Source organism: Mustelus asterias, chromosome 16, assembly GCF_964213995.1.
Source record: "Mustelus asterias chromosome 16, sMusAst1.hap1.1, whole genome shotgun sequence".
NCBI lineage: Eukaryota > Metazoa > Chordata > Chondrichthyes > Carcharhiniformes > Triakidae > Mustelus > Mustelus asterias.
The window spans coordinates 80727476-80751040 of NC_135816.1; the positions used below are offsets into that span (position 1 = coordinate 80727476).

The 23565-nt window shown below is 47.5% G+C and overlaps 1 protein-coding gene across 2 annotated transcripts in view; it reads left to right on the forward strand.

Annotated features, from left to right (window-relative positions):
- The first annotated feature begins 410 nt into the window (after positions 1-410).
- LOC144505269 (zinc finger protein 692-like) overlaps positions 411-23565 on the forward strand; it is a 52130-nt gene continuing 28975 nt past the window's right edge. The window contains exons 1-6 of one of the 2 annotated variants that reach the window (XM_078231324.1): positions 411-508; positions 3488-3677; positions 7082-7113; positions 8420-9259; positions 21715-21781; positions 22829-22927. In XM_078231324.1, coding sequence (XP_078087450.1) covers positions 3490-3677; positions 7082-7113; positions 8420-9259; positions 21715-21781; positions 22829-22927 — 1226 coding nt within the window. In that variant the 5' untranslated portion in view covers positions 411-508; positions 3488-3489. Of the gene's footprint in view, positions 547-3487; positions 3678-7081; positions 7114-8419; positions 9260-21714; positions 21782-22828; positions 22928-23565 lie in introns of both variants that reach the window. The other variant, XM_078231323.1, reaches the window with a different exon arrangement.

Here is a 23565-nt window from a genome sequence, read left to right on the forward strand (position 1 = left end):
CATGATTTTATTATATGGTAGAGCAGGATAGAAGGGCTGAATTCTCCTGTTCTCATTTGTTATGTCCTTAACTCCTCTCAATATCCTCTCATTTATTGAGTATTCTCTTGCTTCGCTTTGCTTTGCTTGCCCTCCCCAAATTCATCATCTCACATTTTTTCAGATTGAATTCCATTTGCCACTCAACCAAATTCTCTCCCAATTCCAATTTTCTCTGTCCTTCCCTGTTGCTAATTACTCTCTGTTGTGCATTGCTACTCTCATTCCCATTCCTTCTTTCCCCATTTTCTGCAGCTCCCCATCTGTGCCTCTGCACTTCTTGCAGGGATGTGCCCCGCACAAACATGGCGTCGGCCTTGGGGACCGGCCGGCCGGCGCGGTGACGTCACCTCGAGCGCCATGACGCAGCAGGCCGGCTGCCGGAGGGCGGGTGCGGAGCGGAGCGGAGCGTGGCGGGGGGCCGGCCCGAGGCTTCTGGAATCAGGCGCAGGGCCCGCGCCGTTACCAGGTAACCGGGCGAGGGGGAGAGATTGGAGCGGTTACCAGGTAAGGGAGTGATTAACCAGGATCAGGTGATGGTGGGTGAGGTGCAGAGTGTAGTGTTTACCAGGTTAACCAGTGGAGGTTGCAGTATTTACCAGGTTAACCTGTGGTAGTGGCTGAGGCTGGGGTTTACCAGGTTAATCAGTAGGTGTTGGAGTGTTTACTAGGTTAACCAGGGATGGTGGGGGTTGGAGTGTTTACTAGGTTAACCAGGGATGGTGGGGGTTGGAGTGTTTACTAGGTTAACCAGTAGATGTTGGAATGTTTACCAGGTTAACTAGTGGTTGAGGCTGGAGATTACCAGGTTAACCAGTAAGGTTTGGAGAGTTTACCAAGTTAACCTGTGGTAGTGGTTGAGGTTGGAGTTTACCTGGTTAACCAGCAGGGGTTGGAGAGTTTACCAGGTTAACCAGTGGTAGTGGTTGACGATGGAGTGTTTAACTGATTCACCTGTCAGAGTGGTGGAGGTTGGCATGTTTACCAGGTTAACCAGTCAGAGTGATGGAGGTTGGAGTGTTTACCAGGTTAACCAGTGGGGGTTCGAGTGTTTATTGGGTTTGAATATAATTGAATAGTTGCCAGGTTAACCAGTGGGTGGTGGGGGTTAGAGGATTGCTTACCAGATTAATTGGGTTCACGTGTAATGGTGGGATAGATGTTGCAGAACGGAGTGGTTACTCAACTGGACAGTGTTGGGTTGGGGGGGTAGGGGGGTGTTGATGCAAGGTGTGGAGTTTGATGGAAGGTGCAGGGGTTGCAGGCTTACCCAGGGGATGGGGGTGGTGGGGTGAATTTTATGCAGAATGACATGGTTACCAGCTTAACCAGGGTTGCTATGATGTAGGGAGGGGGTGAGTTGATGCAGAATGAAGTGGTTGAATGCAAGGTGATACGAGATGGGAAAGCACTTTCAGAGCTTTCATGTTTTCCCCTGGCAGGTAATTCTACAACAAGGGGGTCAAAATAAATCTATTTGTAAGTGAGATGACTAGAAATTGCTCCACTCTACAGATTGTGAATCTTTGTGATTTCCCATCCCAGAGAGCTATGGATGCTCAGTCATCCCAATCTATTGATAGTTTTCTTGGTGGTGGGGTAGTAAGATAATGAAGTGCAGGAAAGTGGAGTTGAGATTGAAGATCAGTTCTGATCTTTTCAATGGGTGGCACAGTGGTTAGCACTGCTGCCTCACAGCTCCAAGGACCCGGGTTCAATTCTGGCCTCAGGTCACTGTCTGTGTGGAGATTGCACATTCTCCCCATATCTGCATGGGTTTCCTCTGGGTGCGGTGGTTTCCTGCCATGGTCCAGAGATGTGCAGGTTAGGTTGGTTGCACATGTTGGTGTCAGGCGGCGCAAGCAGGGTAAATACATGGGGTTACAGGGATAGAGCCTGGGTGGGATTATTGTCGATGCAGACTCCATGAGCCAAATGACCGTCTTCTGCGCTGTCAGGATTCGATAATAATGTTGGGACAGGCTGAAAGAGCCATACTGTTTTCTTCTTGGCTTCTTGCAATGATTTACTACCCGTGGTTACTGATTGCTTTGTCTGCAGAGGTGCCCTGGCATCAACTCTCACCACTCAGCCCCTCGAGTCTGCACTGCCTTTCAATATGATCATGGCTGATCTGATTGGAACCTCAACCCCATTTTCTTGTTGACCCCCAGTTACCTCTCATCCCCTCGATAATCAAGAATCTATCTAGTTCTGCCTTAAAGTCTCTGCTTCCACTGCCTTTTGAGGAAGAGAGTTCCAGAGATTCACCGGTAGCAAGGGGCGGCACGGTAGCACAGTGGTTAGCACTGCTGCTTCACAGCTCCAGGGTCCAGGGTTCGATTCCCGGCTCGGGTCACTGTCTGTGTGGAGTTTGCACATTCTCCTCGTGTCTGCGTGGGTTTCCTCCGGGTGCTCCGGTTTCCTCCCACAGTCCAAAGATGTGCGGGTTAGGTTGATTGGCTAGGTTAAAAAAAAAAATTGCCCCTTAGAGTCCTGGGATGCGTAGGTTAGAGGGATTAGTGGGTAAAATATGTGGGGGTAGGGCCTGGGTGGGATTGTGGTGGGTGCAGACTCGATGGGCCGAATGGCCTCCTTCTGCACTGTAGGGTTTCTATGATTCTATGAAAACATTTCTCCCCATCTCTTAAATGAGTGACCCATTATTTTTAAACAGTGACCCCTAGTTCCAGATTCTCCTCCTATCTTTAGCCCTCAGGATCTTAAAGGTTTTGATCAAGACGCCTCTTACTCTTCTAAACTCCAGTGGGTACAAAACTAACCTCTCCAACCTTTCCTCATAAGACACCCTGCCCATTCCAGGTATGAATCTGGTAAACATTCTCTGAACTGCTTCCAATACATTTACATCTTTCCTTAAATAAGAAAACCCATACTGTACACAATACTCCAAATGTGGTCTCCCCAATGTCCTGTATAACTGAAGCATAACCTCCGTACTTTTGTAATCAATTCCCCTTTCAATAAATGATATTCTATTAGCTTTCCTAATTACTTGCTGTGGCTGTATAGTAGCCTTTTGTGATTCCTGCATTAGGACACCCAGATCCCTCTGCACCTCCGAGCTCTGCAATTTCTCACCATTTAGATAATATCCTGCCAGAATGGAAAATTTCACATTTGCCCACATTATACCCCATTTGTCAGAGTTTTGCCCACTCGCCTATCATATCCATGTACTGTGTGGCCTCCTTGCATCCTTTACAATTTACTCTTCTACCTAGCTTTGTGTCAGTAAATGGAGCAACTGCCAAAGGCAGTGGCTAAGGTACCGGTGGTGGTTTCAGACCCTCCCGTTTTGCCTCTGGGTCGGAACTGGGCACACGTTTTCGTCTCAGTGTAGGGGAGGCAGACACAGGTTCTGCAGATTGTGAACTGCTGAGAGGGTTTGGCCCGCTGCTGCCACTCGTGTCTCCTCTTGCTTCAGGAATGGAGGACCGCAAGCCGTCGCGACACCGGGCGTCTGAGGACGTACGGCGACAGAAACGCAAGGAGCTGGATGCCCGGAGGAGCAAGTCGCGCATCCGCCTGGGCACACACTTGGAGCAGTGGTGCAATGTCAAGGAGCAGCTAGGATTCCACTTACATTCCGACTTCGCAAAGTTCCTCCTCGACAGGTAATATCAGTGCTGAAAGGGCTGCTCTCATCCTTTTAATATTTCCATTGATCTTTCTGATCTTGTATCCCTCAACGTTTTGGATCCAGTTATTGACAATGATGGATTAATCCGATCCCATCAAATACAACAAGAAACTGGAGACAGAGTAAAACGCACTGTGCACTTCCCAATGAAACACTCCCAAGGCAGATACAGCGTGGATGAGATACAGATATATTTCTCTTTACTTTGTTTCCATCAGACAAACCCAGGACAGGTAGGGCAAGAGTTTAGATAAAGAGTAAAGCTTCCTCAGCACTGTCCCTGTCAAACATGCCCAGGACACGTACAGCACAGGATTAGATACAGACTAAAGCTCCCTTCACCTTCTCCCCGACAAACACTTGCAGGACAGGTACAGCATGGGGTTGGATACAGAATAAAGCTCCCTTTACACTGTCCCCATCAAACATTCCCAGGACAGGTACAGCATGGGGTTAGATAAAGAGTGCCCCCCCCCCCCACCCATAAATGCCAGGACAGGTGCAGCACAGAGTTAGATACAGAGGAAAGGTTCCTCTACACTCTCTGTCAAACACTCCCAGCACAGGTACAGCACGGGATTAGATACTAGTAAATCTCTCTCTACAGTGTAGTAGTTTTTATTTTATTCATTCATGGTCGTGAGCTTTGCTGGCTATGCCAGCATTTATTGCCCACCCCTCATTGGACCTTGAGAAGGTGGTGGTGAGCTGCCGCCTTCAACCGCTGCTGTCCCCGTGATGTAGCTGCGCCCACAGTGCTGTTCGGGAGGAAGTTCCAGGATTTTAACCAGCAACACTTATTGACTTGGTTATTAACTTCAGAATGTCCAATCACACAATCTCTTGGCAGGTGAAGCAATGATCCAGATAAAGTATACAGTCCCATCAAAAACTCCGAGGACAGCCTACTGTCTTGAACCGCAGTGTATATTGAGACTGAGACAATGATGTACCGCAGTGTATGTTGGGTCTAAGACAGTAATGTACCGCAGTGTATGTTGGGACTGAGATAGTGATGTACTGTCGTGTATGTTGGGGCTGAGAGAGTGATGGACCATATTGTATACCTGGACAGTGATGTACCACAGTGTATATTGGAACAGAGAGAGTGATGTACAGCAGTGTATATTGGGACTGAGACATTGCGGTACATCACTGTCTCCGATCCAACATAAGTTGTGGTACATCACTGTCGAAAAGTCTCAGTATACACTGTGGTACATTAATGTCTCAGTCCCAATATACACTATGGTACATCACTGTCTCAGTCGCAGTATATATTGGATCTGAGACAGTGACTTACCGCAGTGTATATTGGGACTGAGACAGTGACATATCGCAGTGTATATTGGGACTGAGACAGTGACGTACCGCAGTGTATATTGGGACTGAGACAGTGACAGTGACGTACCGCAGTGTATATTGGGACTGAGACAGTGATGTACCGCAGTGTATACTGGAACTGAGACAGGGATGTACCACAGTGTTTATTGGGACAGAGAGCGTAATATACTGTTGTGTATCTTGGGACTGAGACAGTGATGTCCCGCAGTGTATCCTGGGACTGAGACAGTGATGGGACTGAGACAGTGATGTCCCGCAGCGTGTCCTGGGACAGAGACAGTGACGTCCCGCAGTGTTGATTGGGACAGAGGCCGTGATCTACCGCAGTGTATACTGGAACTGAGTAAGAAGTCTCACAACGCCAGGTTAAAGTCCAACAGGTTTATTTGGTAGCAAATACCATAAGCTTTCGGAGCGCTGCTCCTTAGTCAGATGGAGTGGAAATGTGCTCTCAAACAGTGCACAGAGACACAAAATCAAGTTACAGAATACTGATTAGAATGCGAATCCCTACAACCAGCCAGGTCTTAAAGGTACAGATAATGTGGGTGGAGGGAACATTAAACACAGGTTAAAGAGATGTGTATCGTCTCCAGACAGAACTGCTAGTGAGATTCTGCAAGTCCAGGAGGCAAGCTGTGGGGGTTACTGATAATGTGACATAAATCCGACATCCCAGTTTAGGCCGTCCTCATGTGTGCGGAACTTGGCTATCAGTTTCTGCTCAGCGACTCTGCGCTGTCATGTGTCGTGAAGGCCGCCTTGGAGAACGCTTACCTGAAGATCCAAGGCTGAATGCCCGTGACTGCTGAAGTGCTCCCCCACAGGAAGAGAACAGTCTTGCCTGGTGATTGTCGAGCGGTGTTCATTCATCTGTTGTCGTAGCGTCTGCATGGTTTCCCCAATGTACCATGCCTCGGGACATCCTTTCCTGCATTGTCTGTACCTTTAAGACCTGGCTGGTTGTAGGGATTCGCATTCTAATCAGTATTCTGTAACTTGATTTTGTGTCTCTGTGCACTGTTTGAGAGCACATTTCCACTCCATCTGACAAAGGAGCAGCGCTCCGAAAGCTTATGGTATTTGCTACCAAATAAACCTGTTGGACTTTAACCTGGTGTTGTGAGACTTCTTACTGTGTTCACCCCAGTCCAACGCCGGCACCTCCACATCATGACTACTGGAACTGAGACAGGGATGTACCACAGTGTTTATTGGGACGGAGAGCGTAATATGCTACAGTGTATCTTGGGACTAAGACAGTGATGTACCGCAGTGTACATTGGACTGAGACAGTGATGTACTGCAGTGTATATTGGAATTGAGACAGTGATATTCTGGAACTGAGCCAAGAATGTACCAGAGTGTTTACTGGACAGAGAGCGTAATATACTGTCGTGTATCTTGGGACTGAGACAGTGATGTCCCGCAGTGTATCCTGGGACTGAGACAGTGATGTACCAGTGTTTATTGTGACTGAGACAGTGATGTACCGCAGTGCATACTGGAACTGAGACAGGGATGTGCCACAGTGTTTATTGGGACAGAGAGCGTAATATCCTGTTGTGTATCTTAGGACTGCGACAGCGATGTAACGCAGTGTATACTCTAGCTGAGACAGTGATGTACCACAATGTATATTGGGACAGAGAGCGTGATATACTGCAGTGTATCTTGGGACTGAGACTGTGATGTACCGCAGTGTGTATTGGAACTGAGACAGTGGTGTACCGCAGTGTTTATTGGGACAGAGAGTGTGATGTACTGTAGGGTGTCTTGAGACTGAGACAGTGACGTACCACAGTGTATCTTGGGATTGTGACAGTGACGTACTGCAATGTTTATTGGGAATGAGACAGTGAGGTCTGTTATACACATTGCGAATCACATCATGATGCAATCTGTATGTTACCAAATTCTGCGTAGTCTATGTTATCTGTCTGGTTATCTGAATTGAACATGTGTAACTTTTATGTCATCCTTTATTGCTTATTTTTATCCTGCAAATTATTTATTTTTCTGTTGAATCTGCAGTTACGCCTCCAAGTCCCCTGAGAGCGGAACAGGTGCGTATTAATGTTCATGTCGTGGAGGACACATTTCTCTATCTCGCGCTGTGTTTGCTGCATTCTTTCACTCTACACCTTCCTGCTTTCCCTCCCGCCGCCTCCTGTCCCTTCGCCCATCCCCGCCCTCCTCCTCGCCCTTCCCCCTATGGTCAGTTCAGATTCTTGTGACATACAAGGATGCTTGTGTCAAAACAAACTTCATTTAACAATACAGTATACATATACAATATAAATATAACAACTGAATTAGTTTAACTCTTATCAATTGAAATACCTCGACATGACGAGATAAAATTCTTATCTGCTAACTTATCTCAATTAGTTCTAATTTAAGCAATATTCCTCATAGGCTTAAACTCTTCTTCAAAATCAGTCCGCAAACAGCACAGGCTGATATGTTAATAGTGCTGGAGCATTTGAACGCTGGAGAAAGATACAGAGGCTCCTGTCTGACACTTGAACAGCAGCCTCCAGAGAAAAATATCCCCTGCCTCTCTCAGGATCAAGCAGAAAAAACTAAACTGCTTTTGCCCTGGAAGCTTAGCACCTAATGTTTAGGTATTCTTGGTGCTACTCCTAATACGATTATATGCATGCCTTGTTGAACCGGGGTTGATCCCCAGGTTTGGTGGTAAATGAGGGATCTATCCAGTGTGGAGGGAGCGGGAAGGAGGAGGACCTCCTCTTGATCCTGTTCCTGGGCTTGGCCAAACTTGCCATCTACAGGTCCAGGCAGCGGGCAACCAAGGGGATCATTTGACTCAATTGCCCTTCTGCCATGGTTACGTTCGTGGCCGGGTACCCTGGGAGAGGGAATACGTGGTATCCGCCAGCATGATGAGGCTTTCTGTGCCGTTGGGGAATGCAGGGACAGGGGTGCATTACCAACCCTCTTGATTAGATTTTGGTTTGAGATTTTAAGTTTAATTTGTGATTTGATTTTGTTTATGGCATCCCTGTAAGGGGATGTCTGTTTAACTTGTGTCTCATTTTATTTGATTTATTTTAATTGGTTATTTGATTTGCCTCAAAATGAGGTAATGAGGGATCAGTCAGGCTGTGAGATGACAAATTGTTGATTGAACCCAATTCTGCTGTTGATGGGCCACAGCGCCCAGTTTTGAGTTGTTTTGCCTGTTCTGAGTCTATCCTGTTTAGCATAGCGGTGTTGCCACTGTGCTAAACAGAATAGGCCAAACAACTTGTCCGTGCGACAGCGAAGACTTTTTTGTGTCGGTGAGTCCGTGTATGTCTGTGTGTCTATCTGTGTTTGACCGTATACTGATTGCCTTTCTCTGTGCAGGACCTGGGGAGACAGACGAGGATTTCAGTATGCTTCGTACCTCGAGTGATGCTTTACGGCAACTTGTGGTCTGGTCACACGACCACAGCCAGGAATGCGGCTTCATCCCCGACCTGAAGTCCGTCGTGCTGGAGCGCTCAGGAGGGTCTCTGACAGCGGTCTGGGAGTGCATTGCGGGTCACTCGTTCCCATGGTTACTGCTGGCCAGTGCTCCAGCCATCCCTGACCGTAGTGCCGGGACCAGGAGCAGGAGCAGAAACTGTGCGCGGAATCGGTGTAGCCCCGCCGGGCCCGTGGATCCCCTCGAGGGTGGGCGCTCCCTCCGGACGCCCGGCGGGCTCCCTCCAGAGAGGGCCGTGAAGGTGGAGCGGGATCCACGGACCCTGGCATCGGAGAGCAGCAGCATGTCAGAACCCGGCAGCGAGAGCGATTCTAGCCAGAGGAGGACAACATCGGGTCACGAGGGACCGCCACGGGGCTCAAAGGGCGACGCTAGTGGTGACTGTGCAGATTCTGCGACACTGGGCCCCAGTGGGCGTCCCACACCCCAGCATCTGTCACCTGCTCGCAGTCAGAATTCCACATCCCCAACAGTGGGCAGCAGGAGAACAAGGAACAAGGTGCAAGAGTGCAGCCTTTCAGGGAACTGCCCACGGCCCCCTGTGAAGGAGCCTGCAAAGCTCGGTGACACTGGACCAAACAGCAAGCACTCTGCTCAACAGAAAAGCACCAACGTGTGCCCGACGAGCAGCCTGGACACCATGCAGCTCGAATGCGAATCAGACTCCGCCACAGACGAGGAGCAGCGCCCAGGATCCAGGAAGGCAGGAGTGTCACCAGGTAAGCAGGGTATTGGCAAACAGCCTCTATCCCACCATAAGAAATTGGAACAGAGGTATGACTGAAACACCCCCTCCCCCACCTCCCCACCCATCAGATCCTTAATGTTGAGTCAGGTGATGTTACACCATAAAAACAAATTGCTCTGAAAAGAGCCAGATTGGCAGCAAGAACTATACTGTTGCAAACACAATGACGTTAAAGATACTACACACATTCCCTTCCGACCCTATATGTCACTCCCTCTGTGGCCTATTCGAGTCATTCCTCCAGATGACAGACAGTGAAAAATGTTGGGGCCCACCAGTTTTCCCACCATTGCAATGCCCTTGTTACGAGCTCCAATTATTTCTTGGCTAAAGCTCTGTCTGGAGATATAGCTACCTTTAGGGGGGCTTATAGGCTGCACCCACCAGCATTCTCTGGTACTGTTACCCCTCGTGTTAGCACTGCTGCCTCACGGTGCCAGGGACGTGGGTTCGGTTCCACCCTTGAGTGTATGAAGTCTGCACGTTCTCCCAGTGTCTCTGTGGATTTCCTCTGGGTGCTGTGGTTTCCTCCCACAGTCCAAAGAAGTGTAGGTTAGATGGATTGACCATGTTAAATTGTCCCTTAGATGTGTAGGTTAGGGGGATTAGCAGGGTGGATACATGGAGTTGCGGGGATGAGAGTGAGGGGTGGAACTGTGTAAGATGCTCTTTCAGCGAGTCGGTGAAACTGGATGGGCCAAATGGCCACCTTCTGCACTGCTGGGATTCTATGATTCATCTCCATCTGTACCAATTTCAACAGAGAGGACTGCCATGCTGAACCTCCTCGGAGAGTGTTCATTGGGGGTTTGCAAAGAAAGATTTACTTTGTGTCTAATCCATGCTGTACTTGTCCTGGGAATGTTTGACAAGGCAGTGTGAATTAACTCTACTCTTTGCCTTCAGTTGGGTTTTGGGAAGACTGAAGCCATTGTTTTGGGTCTTTGATTCAAACTCTTTTCCCTCGCTTCTGACTATCCAGCGACACTTTGTTCCAGGAGGAAGTCAACACCCCTTAGGATCAGGTCTTCTGTCTTGGTCAGTGGTCACGGACAGCAGATTATATCTCCGAATGAGGCAGGCAATGGGGACCTAGAAGGTTGAAGTAGAGGAGACCTCGGCCTTTGTTGCTGTCTAACAGGTTGGAGGTTCTTGCAACCTGTACGAACAAAAGCAATAGCTGCATGCTGGATAAGCAATCTGACCATGGCCCCATGGTACAGGAAACCATTCAGGCATTAGAGGTGGGGAGTTAAGAGAAAAGTCGTGGTCGTTGGTGATGGACACAATTTTCTGCAGTCAAGGGTCCAGACAGCTGTGTTGCCTGCCCCGGTGCCAAGGTATGAGATGTATGTTCTCCCCTGTGGGAGAGTCTCTGCCTGGAAGGCATAATCTCAGTGTAAGGAGGTCGCCCATTTATATGAGAAGAAACATCTTCTCTTAGAGGGTGGTGAATCTGTGGAATTCTTTATCGTGGAGGCTGGGTCATTAAATATGTTCAAGGCTGAGATAGATTTTAAATCGGGAAGGGAATGAAGGATTATGGAGATAAGGTGGGAAAGTGGAGTTGAGAATTATCACATAAAATCAGTCATGATCTCATTGAATGGCAGAGCAGACTTGATAGGCCAAATGGCCTATTTCTGCTCCTATATCTGCTCAGGGCTGGAGTGGAAGTTGTAGCGGGTGGTGGGGGTCGGGGAGGGGGTGGGATGGTGGTGGGATGGGGTGGTGGTTGGTGGTGAGGACCTACGTTGGACACCAACAACTTAGAAAATACTGGCAAAGAGGTTCTGCCGAAAGATTAGGAGCAGCTAAGGGTGAGGTTAAAAGGCAGAACCTTGAAGGTAATAATATCTCGATTATTACCGAAGCCACAAACAAATTGGCATAATGTGAATAAAATTAGATGGTTGAGTGGTTGAAGGACTGGTGTGGGAGGAATGGGCTTCAATTCATGTGGCTCTGGCACCAGTACTGGGGAAGGTGGGAGCTATATCATTCCTGCTTGGGTCACTGTCTTTATGGAATTTGCACATTCTCCCTGTGTTTTTCTGGGTTTTCTCTGGGTGCTCCGGTTTCCTCCCACAGTCCAAAGATATGCGGGTTAGGTGGATTGGCCATGCTAAATTGCCCCTTGGTGTCAGGGGACTAGCTAGGGTAAATGCGTGGGGTTGTGGGGATGGGGCCTGGGTGGGGTTGTGGTCGGTGCAGACTCGATGGGCCGAATGGCCTCCTTCTGCACTGTAGGGATTCTATGATGATGATTCTGTGATAAGAGCAGGGAGGTTATTTTGGAGCTGTACAAAACTTTGGTTAGGCCACAACTAGAGTACTGTGTGCAGTTCTCGTTGCCTTACTAAGGGAAGGATGTGATTGCACTGGAGAGGGTGCAGAGGAGGTTCACCAGGATGTTGCCTGAGCTGGAGCATTTGAGCTATAAAGAGAGGGTGGATAGGCTGGGGTTATTTTTTAAAGCAGGGAAGGCTGAGGGAGAACCTGATTGAGGTTTATAGGATTGTGACGGGTATGGACTTATTATTGTCACATGTTTTGGTGAACAATGAAAGGTGTTTCTTGCGCGCTATACAGATAAAGCATACCGTACATAGAGAAGGAAAGGAGAGAGTGCAGAATGTAGTGTTACAGTCATAGCTAGGGTGTAGAGAAAGATCAACTTAATGTGAGGTAGGTCCATTCAAAAGTCTGATGGCAGCAGGGAAGAAGCTGTTCTTGAGTCGGTTAGTACGTGTCTTCAGAATTTTGTATCTTTTCATGATGGAAGAAGAGAGTATGCCTGGTGCGCGTGGGGTCCTTAATTGTGCTGGCTGCTTTTTCGAGGCAGCGGGAAGTGTCGACAGAGTCAATGGATGGGATGGGAGGCTGGTTTGCGTGATGGACTGGGCTTCATTCACGACTTTTTGTAGTTTCTTGCGGTCTTGGACAGAGCAGAAGCCAGACCAAGCTGTGATACAACCTCATTATTGTCCTTCAACTGAGGGAAACAGCTGCTTCCTATCCACCTGATGGACAGTGTGGAACGGAAGCAGCTGTTTCCCTTAGTTGAAGGACAATAATGAGGGGACATGATTTTAAGGTGTGAGGGGCAGGAGGTTTAGAGGGGACCTGAGGAAAAAAGTCTTTCACCCAGAGGATGGTGAGAATCTGGAATGCACTGTGAGATCCCTCACAACCTTTAAAAAATATGTGGATGAGCACTTGAAATGTCATAACATTCAAGACTATGGGCCAAGTGCTGAAAAATGGAATTAGTGTAGATTTAATGTAGTTTGTTGGTGCAGGCTTGATGGGCCACTTCTGCACTTTGACCCGATGACTATGACTCTGACTAGGATTCTATCACCGTGCAATTGGGACGGCCTTCACCTGGACCATGGGGAGACCAGTGTTCTGGCAAGTCTTGTAACTAGAGCGGTAGAGGGGGCTTTGAAAACTGTATAGTGGGACGATCAGATTTCGCAAGAGTGGATAAAGTAAATCAAAGGAAAACAACAAAGTATCAAGCAGGGCTGTGATTTTTAACCCCAGTGCGATAGGAAGGGACAGAGTACAAACTGTATCTCGATCAGACAGAGAGTGCACCAGTAGATAAGACCGCAGAGTACAAAAAAGACAAAATTTAAGGCTTTGTATCAGAATGTGTGCAATGTTTGATGAATTGTTAAGACAGCTAAAAATGTATCTAAAATTTAAAAAAACAAAATGCTGGATATTTTCAGTATTTTGAGTCCACAGCATGACCTGTTCGCCGTGACAGAGACATAGCTGCTGAGTGACAGAGGCCGGAAGCTTAACATTGAAGGGCATTTGGCATTTTGAAAAGACAGGAAAAGGTGGTGGTGTGACTCTCATTAAGGATGTCATGCGGACAGTAGTGAGAGAACATCTTGGCTCAAAAGGGTAAAATGTCGAATCAGTTTGGGTAGAGATAAGAAATTGTAAGGTCACCTGTGGGAGTATATAAGCCCTCTAAGAATAGTTACACGGTTGGACATAAATGTGATGTGTAAAAAAGGTACGGCAACAATTGTGGTTGACTTTAATCAACAAGTGAATTAGGCAATTCAGATTGGCAAAGACAGCATGGAACATGAGTTCATGGAATGGTGGTAAGCCACTGCCTTGAATCGCTGCAGTCCCTGCGGTGTAGGTACACCTACAGTGTTGTTAGGGAAGGAGTTCCAGGGTTTTAACGGAGCCACAGTAAAGGAACGGTGATATATTTCCAAGTCAGGATGGTGAATGGCTCAAAGAGGAACCTGCAGACGGTGGCGTTCCCCTCATTGATCGTTTCTACTTCCTCAGGTCATTCCCACTCACTCTGTCAGAAAATTCTTCCTCCTGCTTTACTTCAAGTTGTCTCCCCTAGCCACCAGTGCAGACATGAATAGGCGCAATGGCCTCTTTCTGTGCCATAACTTTTTCATGGTTCTGTGACAGCCCTTGTTGTTCATGGGAGGAGCTTTGATTTGTCTACCTCATTTGAACCGGTCGTAATCTTGTGTATTTCTGTCAACCATCCCCTCAATCTCCATGACTCCGTTCCCTGGGTCAACCATTCCCTCAATCTCCATTACCCCGTTCCCTGGGTCAACCATTCCCTCAATCTCCATTACTCCGTTCCCTGGGTCAACCATTCCCTCAATCTCCATGACTCCGTTCCCTGGGTCAACCATTCCCTCAATCTCCATTACCCCGTTCCCTGGGTCAACCATTCCCTCAATCTCCATGACTCCGTTCCCTGGGTCAACCATTCCCTCAATCTCCATGACTCCGTTCCCTGGGTCAACCATTCCCTCAATCTCCATGACTCCGTTCCCTGGGTCAACCATCCCCTCAATCTCCATTACTCCGTTCCCTGGGTCAACCATCCCCTCAATCTCCATTACCCCGCTCTCTTGCTCCCTTATATTCTTCCTGAATTGTAGTGACAAGAACTGGATGCGATGTTGTATCTGAACCAGAGCATTTTTTCAGTTTAATTTCAGTACTCGATACCTCTATATATGAATCCCAGATTCCAGACACTTTGCCAATCACACTCATTATATGCCGATACATTCAAAGGTCTATGCATAAGAAACCCCACTGCCCCAGACACACTTTGCAATTGCTCCACTGCCTGTCATTGTCTAATGTGGTAAATGGCCATTTACCACAGCTCACTGTTTGCTGTCCTTAAGCCAAAATTTTGTATCCAAGCTGACACTGACCCTCCTGTTCCAGTTACTTTGTTCACCAGCCTTTGATGTGGTACTTTGTCAAACACTTAATGTTCCTGGAAAGGGGGCATGGCATGTCTGTTAGTACCATTGAAACATTCCATGCCCAGTGGGCACCGCCAGGACTGGGGTGTCTTCGGTCACATTTTCCTCTGATGTTTTAATTTTCTTTTGAGATTTTGTTTGCTTTGATAGTGTCCCTTTAAGAGGCTGCCTTTTAATTTTTCCCTCGATTTGTTGATTTAATTTATTTGTTTCCCCAAAAGTTACACCGCATCCAGCACTTCATCAAGCTTCTCTGTTACTCCACTGCAACGTTATTTTTAAACAGTGACCCCTGGTTCTAGAAACATCATCTCCACATCCACGCTGTCAATATTCCTCAGGATCTTGTATGTTTCAATCAAGTCACCTCTTACTCATCTAAACCCAGTGGATACAAGCCAAGCCTGTCCAACCTTTCCTCATAAGATAACCTGCTTATTCCTGGTATTAGTCTAGTAAACTCTGAACTGCTTCTAATGCATTGCCATCCTTCCTTAAAAAGATAACCAATAGAGTACTCATTATTCCAATTATGGTCTCACCAGTGTCCTGTAACTGAAGCATAACCTCTCTACTTCTGTATTTAATCCCTCTCGCAATAAATGATAACAGAGAACCATAGAACCCCTACCGTGTAGAAAGAGGCCATCTGGGCCATCGCATTTGCACCGATTCTCCGAAACAGCATCGCACCCAGGTCTTCTCCCCCACCTTATCCCTGTAATCCCGCGTACTTGGACATTATGGGACAATTTAGCACGGTCAATCCACTTAACCTGCTTTGGGAGGAAACATGAGCACCCGGAGGAAACCATTGCAGACAGTAGGCAAATGTGCAAACTCCACACACAGTCACTCAAAGCTGAAATTGAACCTGGGTGCTTGGTGATGTGAAGCACCAGTGCTAACACATGTCACTATGCCACCTGTTGGGTGGCATGAGAATATAGCATAAGGACTAGGAGCAGAAGTAGACCATTTAGCCCCTCCAGCTTTCTCCGCCATTCAATACGATCATGGCTGATCTGATCTGATCTCATCTCCACCTCTCTGCCTGCTCCTCATAACCCTTCACCCTGCTACTAATTAAAAACCTTTCGATCTCCTCAAATCTGTTTAGTGTCTGACGTCCACTGCACTTTGGGGTAGAGAATTTCACAGATTCACGACCCTTTGGGTGAAGTAATTTCTCCTCCTTTCTGTTTTAAATCTGCTACCTCTTAGCCTAAGACTATGGCCTCAACTAGATTAGATCAGTCGAGCACAATCACAAGAAATAGAAGCCTGAACAGGCCATAGGCCTTTCAAGCCTGCCCTGCCATCCCTATTTGTAACCACTGCAATAAGGCCAAAATTCCATTTGCCTTCTGAACTACTTGTTGGACCTGCTTGCTAGCTTTTTGTGAAAACCTAGGTCCCCCTATATTTCACTCAGCTGCAGTCTCTCACCATTTAGATAATCTGTCTTTTGATTCCTCCTACCAATGTGCATGACCTCACACATTCCCACATTAAACTCCATTTGCCAGGTTTTTGCACAGTCACCCAATCTATCTATCCCATTGCAGAATCACAATATCCTCATCACAACCTACCTCTTCACCTAATCTTCATATTGTCACAAATTTGGAAACTTCTCATTCTGTTCGTTCCTCCAGGCCATTAATGTAAATAGTGAACAATTTCGGGCCAAGAACTGATCTCTGTGGTACTCCACTAGTTACATCTTTCCACTTTGAAAAGGCAAATGTGCAAACTCCACACACAGTCACTCAAAGCTGAAATTGAACCTGGGTGCCTGGTGATGTGAAGCACTACAAGAACCTGAGGAATTTGGGGCGGCACGGTAGCACAGTGCTTAGCACTGCTGCTTCACAGCTCCAGGGACCTGGGTTCGATTCCCGGCTTGGGTCACTGTCTGTGTGGAGTTTGCACATTCTTCTCGTGTCTGCATGGGTTTCCTCCGGGTTCTCCGGTTTCCTCCCACAGTCCAAAGATGTGCGGGTTAGGCTGATTGGCCATGGTAAAATTGCCCCTTAGTGTCATGAGATGCGTAGGTTAGAGGGATTAGCGGGTAAATGTGTAGGGATATGGGAGTAGGGCCTGGGTGGGATTGTGGTCGGTGCAGACTTGATGGGCCGAATGGCCTGTTTCTGCACTGTAGGGTTTCTATGATTTCTATGACCCATTTATTCCAACACTCTGTTTTCTATCTGACGGCTTGTTTTTAATCCATGCTAACACACTTTCCCCCAATTCCATGGGCTCTTTATGCACTAGCCTCTTTGAGGAAACTTGTCAAATGCCTTTTGGAAATCTAAATATACAACATCTGCAGGTTCCTCTCTCTCGATTCTCTTTGTTACATCCTCGAAGAATTTAAGCAAATTTGTCAAACATGATTTACCTTTTATGAAACCATGTGACTGGGTTTGATTACATTCAGCTTTCCTAAATGATTAGCTATTTCCTCTTTGATTATTGGCTCCAGTGTCTTGGCAATAATAGATCTTAAACTAACTGGCCTATAATTCGCTGCCTTCTGCTGTTCCCCCTTTTTGAACAAGGGCGTCACATTGACTGTTTTCCAATCTTCTGGTGTCCTTCTGGAATTTAGCGAGTAACGTAAAGTTGGAACCAATGGGTCCACTATCTCTGCAGCCACTTCCGTTAAAAGCCCAGCATGCAATTCATCAGGTCCTGGTGACATGTCTGCCTTTAGCCCCTTGAACTTCTCTAATATTCTATCCCTTGTGATTGGGATTTTTGAAAGTTCTACCATGTTATTTGAAATCAGCCCATCTGATGTTTGCAATGTCTTCTACGGTGAAGACTTGTGCAAAATATTTACTCAGCATAATCCACCATTTGTTAGCTGTTATCGATTCACCTGCCTTGTTCAGCAGTGGTCCCACATTGATCTTAACCACCGCTTCCTGTGTGTATCACCAGAGAAACTCTTACCATTTGTTTCAATGTTAATTGTTTTCCTTTTTATAAGGTTGTTAATTCTTTTGCTTTTGGATCCTAAAAGTTTTCCACTCCTCTGGTCTACCACTATCCCTTGCCACTTTATATACATATATATATCCTACTTCTCAATTTAAAATTATCCTTGACCTCCTGTGTTAACCATAGATTTTGCCTTTTTATCGTGGAATCCTTTTCGATTGGAATAAACTCCTGCTGAGTGTTTGGGATCAGCTGTTTGAATATCCGCCACTGCTCATCTACTGACTCTGTATCTTAGCTTGTTCACCCAGTTCACCTTAGACAACTCCTCCCTCATACATTGCCCCTTATTTAAGTTGAAGGCACTGATCACTCTCAAACAGTATCTGGAATTCTATCATATTGTGATCACTACCCCATCGGGGATCCTTAATCACAAGATCCCAAATTAATTCTTCTTCATTACACGAAGTCAAATCTAAAATAGCCCATTCCTGGGTAGGTTCCTTAACGCACTGCCGTAAAAAAGCACTCCCTGATACACTCCAAAACGATTTATTTTATGCTACCTTTGCCAGTTTGGTTTGTACAATCAATATGCAGACTAACATCTCCCATGATAATTGCAGTTCCATTCAACCATGTCCTTTGATATTTCCCCATTTATAATCTCACTTCTTGAAAGATCACATTTTGGGGGTCTATAGACTGCTCCCACCTTTGTCTTCCTTCTGCTATTCTTGATTTCAATGCAAACTGATTGTATATTACTATCCACTGATTTATATCAAGGTTGCTGGAGAAGATTGGGTCACACGGAGTTGGGGGTAGGGTGTTAGCGTGGATTGGGGACTGGCTATCCGACAGGAAGCAGAGAGTCGGAATAAATGGGTGCTTTTCTGGTTGGCAGATGGTAACTAGTGGCGTGCCGCAGGGATCGGTACTGGGGCCTCAACTATTTACCATTTATATGGACGATCTGGAGGAGGGGACTGAGTGTAGGGTAACAACGTTTGCAGACGACACAAAGATAAGTGGAAAAGTGAATCGTGTGGAGGGCATAGAAGGTCTGCAGAGAGATTTGAACAGGCTGAGTGAGTGGGCGAGGATCTGGCAGATGGAGTATAACGTTGACAAATGCGAGGTTATTCATTTTGGAGGAAATAATAGCAAATTGGATTATTATCTAAATGGAAAAAAATTACAACATGCTAATGTGCAAAGGGACCTGGGGGTCCTTGTGCATGAGACGCAAAAACCCAGTCTGCAGGTGCAACAGGTGATCAAGAAGGCAAATGGGATGTTGGCCTATATCGCAAGGGGGATAGAATATAAAAGCAGAGATGTCTTGCTGCATCTGTACAGGGCATTGGTGAGGCTGCAGCTGGAATACTGTGTGCAGTATTGGTCGCCTTATTTGCGGAAGGATATATTGGCCTTGGAGGGAGTGCAGAGAAGGTTCACCAGGTTGATACCAGAGATGAGGGGTGTTGATTATGAGGAGAGACTGAGCAGATTGGGTTTGTACTCGTTGGAATTTAGAAGGCTGAGGGGGGATCTTATAGAGACCTATAAGATAATGAAGGGGCTGGATAGGGTAGAGGTGGAGAGATTCTTTCCACTTAGAAAGGAAGCTAGAACTAGAGGGCACAGCCTCAAAATAAAGGGGGGTCAGTTTAGGACAGAGTTGAGGAGGAACTTCTTCTCTCAGAGGGTGGTGAATCTCTGGAATTCTCTGCCCACTGAAGTGGTGGAGGCTACCTCGTTGAATATGTTTAAATCACGGATAGATGGATTCCTGATCGGTAAGGGAATTAGGGGTTATGGGGATCAGGCGGGTAAATGGAACAGATCCACTTCAGATCAGCCATGATCTTATTGAATGGCGGGGCAGGCTCGAGGGGCTAGATGGCCTACTCCTGCTCCTATTTCTTATGTTCTTATGACTCAGCACTGCTCTGAAACCTTCCAGGATTAACAACACTACCCTACCTCCTTTCCCCTTTGGCCTGTTCTTTTGGAATATTCTATACACTGGAATGTTGAGCACCCAGTCCTGATCACCCTGCAGTCATATTTCTCTAATAGCTAATACATCATACTCGTATGTTGCAATCTGTGCTATCAATTGGTAAGAAGTTTAACAACACCAAGTTAAAGTCCAACCAAAGGTGTTGTTAAACTTCTTACTGTGTTTACCCCAGTCCAACGCCGGCATCTCCGCATCATGACTATCAATTGGTGGCATAGTGAACAGTGAAGAAGGTTATCTAGGATTGCTGCGGGATCTTGATCAATTGGGCCTGTGGGCTGATGAATGGCAGATGGAGTTTAGTTTAGATAAATGCGAGGTGATGCATTTTGGTCGATCAAACCAGGGCAGGACTTGCTCAGTTAATGGTAGGGCACTGGGGACAGTTATAGAACAAAGAGATCTCGGGGTATAGGTTCATAACTCCTTGAAAGTGGAGTCACAGGTGGACAGGGTGGTGAAGAAGACATTCGGCATGCTTGGTTTCATTGGTCAGAACATTGAATGCAGGAGTTGGGACGTTGTACAAGACATTGGTAAGGCCACACTTGGAATACTGTGTACAATTCTGGTCACCCTATATAGGAAGGATAATATTAAACTTGAAAGAACGCAGAAAAGATTTACTAGAATGCCACTGGGACTTGATGGTTAAAGTTATAAGTAGAGGCTGGATAGATGGGGGACTTTTTTCCTGGAGTGTAGGAGGCTTTGGGGTGATTTTATAGAGGTCTATCACATAATAAGGGGCAGAGATAAGGTAGATAGTCTATGTATTTTCCCGAAGGTAGGGGAGTCTAAAACTGGAGGGCATAGGTTTAAGGTGAGAGGGACAAAACGGTCCAGAGGGGCAATTTTTTCACACACAGGGTGGTGTGTGTCTGGAATGAGCTGCTGGGGGTAGTAATAGAGGCACGTACAATTTTGTCTTTTAAAAAGCATTTAGACAGTTACATGGGTAGGATGGGTATAGAGGGATATGGGCCAAATGTGGGCAATGGGAATAGCTTAGTGGTAAAAACTGGGCGGCATGGACAAGTTGGGCCGAAGGGCCTGTTTCCATGCTGTAAACCTCTATGACTCTAATTCATCTATTTTGTTGCAAATGTTTTGTGCATTCAGAAAAAGAGCATTTAGTTCTGATTTGTTCTGCAGTGATTTGTTCTGTGTTGCATATTTTTGTATATATTTCCAACGGCGGCCTGTCACACTCGCAGTCAAGGTCCATCTCAGTGTCCACTGCTCCCTCATACACCCCTGATTTTTTAAACTTGTCTTTTGTCTGCCTTTTATCAATCCATGCTGGCCTTCCTCCATTAGCTCTCACTGTTCCGAATGTCTAGTTGATTTATTTTGTTACAGTTATTGTTTCTAAAACCTTCCCCACCACTGATATGAAATGGACTGACCTGTAATTACAAAGACTGCCCTTGCATCCTTTGACAAATGTGTTTAATTTGACACCCTCTAACCCTCTGGCATGATCCCCCTCCCTGTGAATTGAGGGAAGATAATTACAAGTCTTTCTACTGTCATTGTTTAACAACCAGGGGATGCAAGCCGTCCAGACCTGGTGATTTTATCCACTTTGAAGTATAGTCAGCTCTCCCAAGACTTTCTGCCCTTTCATTTTCCTGTGCACCTCTTTATGTTTCGTTGTATTCTCTACTACCCTCTCCTTCCAGGAAACTTTGGTTTTGATTTCCCCACATTTTGCCCTCATTGGAATGTACCGAACCTGTACCTGAAATATCCTCAAAGATCCCTCATTCATTCTTCTGTCCATTTTTCCTGTCAGTCTTGGGTTTAGTTGACTTTGATGAGACTTCTCATCCCAGTGAAGTTGGCCCACTTCCAGTTTAGGGGTAATTTTGTTGGCTTGTTCCTTGCCTTTCTCCATTGTTTATATAATTATTATAATTCTAAATGTCAATTCTTAATTCCATACGATATAAACTCAAGTGTTTACCTACTTGGTCCACCTGGCCCAATCTATTCCCCATGTCAGGTAACAGTCTCACCTTAGCCTCAGTTGATGGATGTGGAATATGATGTGTTTTTATAAAGAGTAGCATTTCAGCTACCATCACAAAAGGGTTTGAACAGGCTGTATCCTGAGACACAGTCTCTGATTCTTTCTCTTCTTTGTTTCAGTTTGTGAATCGCCAGCTGTTGATACTGCAGTCAGGAACGATGGCGAGCTGGAAGTTTGGGTTGAAAGGTGAGATCTGGAATGTTCTTGAGCCCAGTGGCTACTTGCAAGATTTGTTTTCCTTTTGCTGTGTTCTCAACTTCTCCTTGATGAGCTCCCCATACCACCCCATGCCCTGGACTTCCTGTCAGCTCCACCACCCCTCTCCGAGGTACCCCGCACTAGCTTCCCCCCCCTCCACTCAGTTGACTCCGCTGAGGCTGAGTCCGCCTCACCCACACCGTCACCACCTGGGCTCGTCTAGCCTCACACTTGCTCCCATTCAACCCTGGCTGCCCTCCCCCCGCTGCTCACTAACTGTCTCCTTTTCCACCGCAGGCCAACCTTGTCTCAAACTCTTGTCTCAAGGGCAGTTTCCCGCCCTACCTCTCCGCAAGCCCCATTTGGGGATGTCAGGCTCCCGACACATGCCCCCCACCCCCGGATCTCCTACGTCTGGATTGCGTTCATGCTGATCCTCAAAACAAGCATCCCATCTCATCCCCATCCAGCCTCCACCCTCCCCATTCCTGGAGCTCCCAACCTGTATTGCAGAACGACATCCCCCACCCTCCCCCTGCTACCATGTCCCAGAGCCCCCCCCCCCCAATCTCCCCCTGTGTCCCAGAGCATGTGTTCTCCTACCCATCCCTGGCCCCCCGCCCCCTCGCTTCTCCCCCCCCCCCCCCCCCACCTCGCCCAGAGCATCCACCATCCCTTCCTGTATCAGAGAGTGCCCCCCTCCCCCTATGTACCACAGTGCCCCTTGTCCTTGGAGTGCCCCTAAACCCCCCCATGTCCCACAGTGCCCCATGTCCCAGAGCCACCCCCCCCCCCCCCCCACCCCCCCAAACCCCTTGATGCCCCAGAGTCTGCCAGTCTCCTGTCCCCGCCTGCCCATTCCCTCCATCTGGACTGTGTTCATGCCGATCCTCAAAACAAACATCCCATCTCAGTCCCATCCAAAACCCCCCCCACACCCCCCAATTCCTGGAGCTCCCAACCAGTTCTTTGTTAGCTGTTGGGTAGCTATTGTTCTTGTGTGAGCTTTTCACCTCACTGTTTTCTTTAATCCAGTGACATTGGCCCCATCGGGGGAATGGAGGAATCAACAGATGATGACCTGAGCTATGCAGATGATCTGAAGGATCAGAATTACAGCCCTTCATCAGACGGGTGCGTTCTCATCAATGAGGCCAGATACTGGTGTGGTGAGAGAGGGAGATGAGGGGCACTAATTGTTGGACTGGGGGGAGGGAGATGGAGGAGTAGCCATTGGGGTGGAGGGGAGGGTGCGTGAGTGTATGTAGGTGTGTGTGCGTATATTGAGCGGATATAGTGTGTGTTCTTGGCAGTGTGTTATGTTCTGGGGGAAGAGTCTATATGTGCGCTATATTCTGGGCATGTGTGCGCGCATTGAGGGGGCGGTCGTGCGCAAGCGCGTTGAGGGGGCAGTCATGCGCGTTGAGGGGGCAGTCATGCGCGTTGAGGGGGCGGTCGTGCGCGTGCATTGAGGGGGCGGTCGGTCGTGCGCGTTGAGGGGGGCGGTCGTGCGTGTTGAGGGGGCGGTCGTGCGCGTGCGCGTTGAGGGAGCGGTCGTGCACAGGCATTGAGGGGGCAGTCGTGCGCGTGCGCGTTGAGGGAGCGGTCATGCACGTGCATTGAGGGGGCGGTCGTGCACGTGCATTGAGGGGGCGGTCATGCGTGTTGAGGGGGCGGTCGTGCGTGTTGAGGGGGCGGTCGTGCGCGTTGAGGGGGCGGTCGTGCGCGTTGAGGGGGCGGTCGTGCGCGTTGAGGGGGCGGTCGTGCGCGTT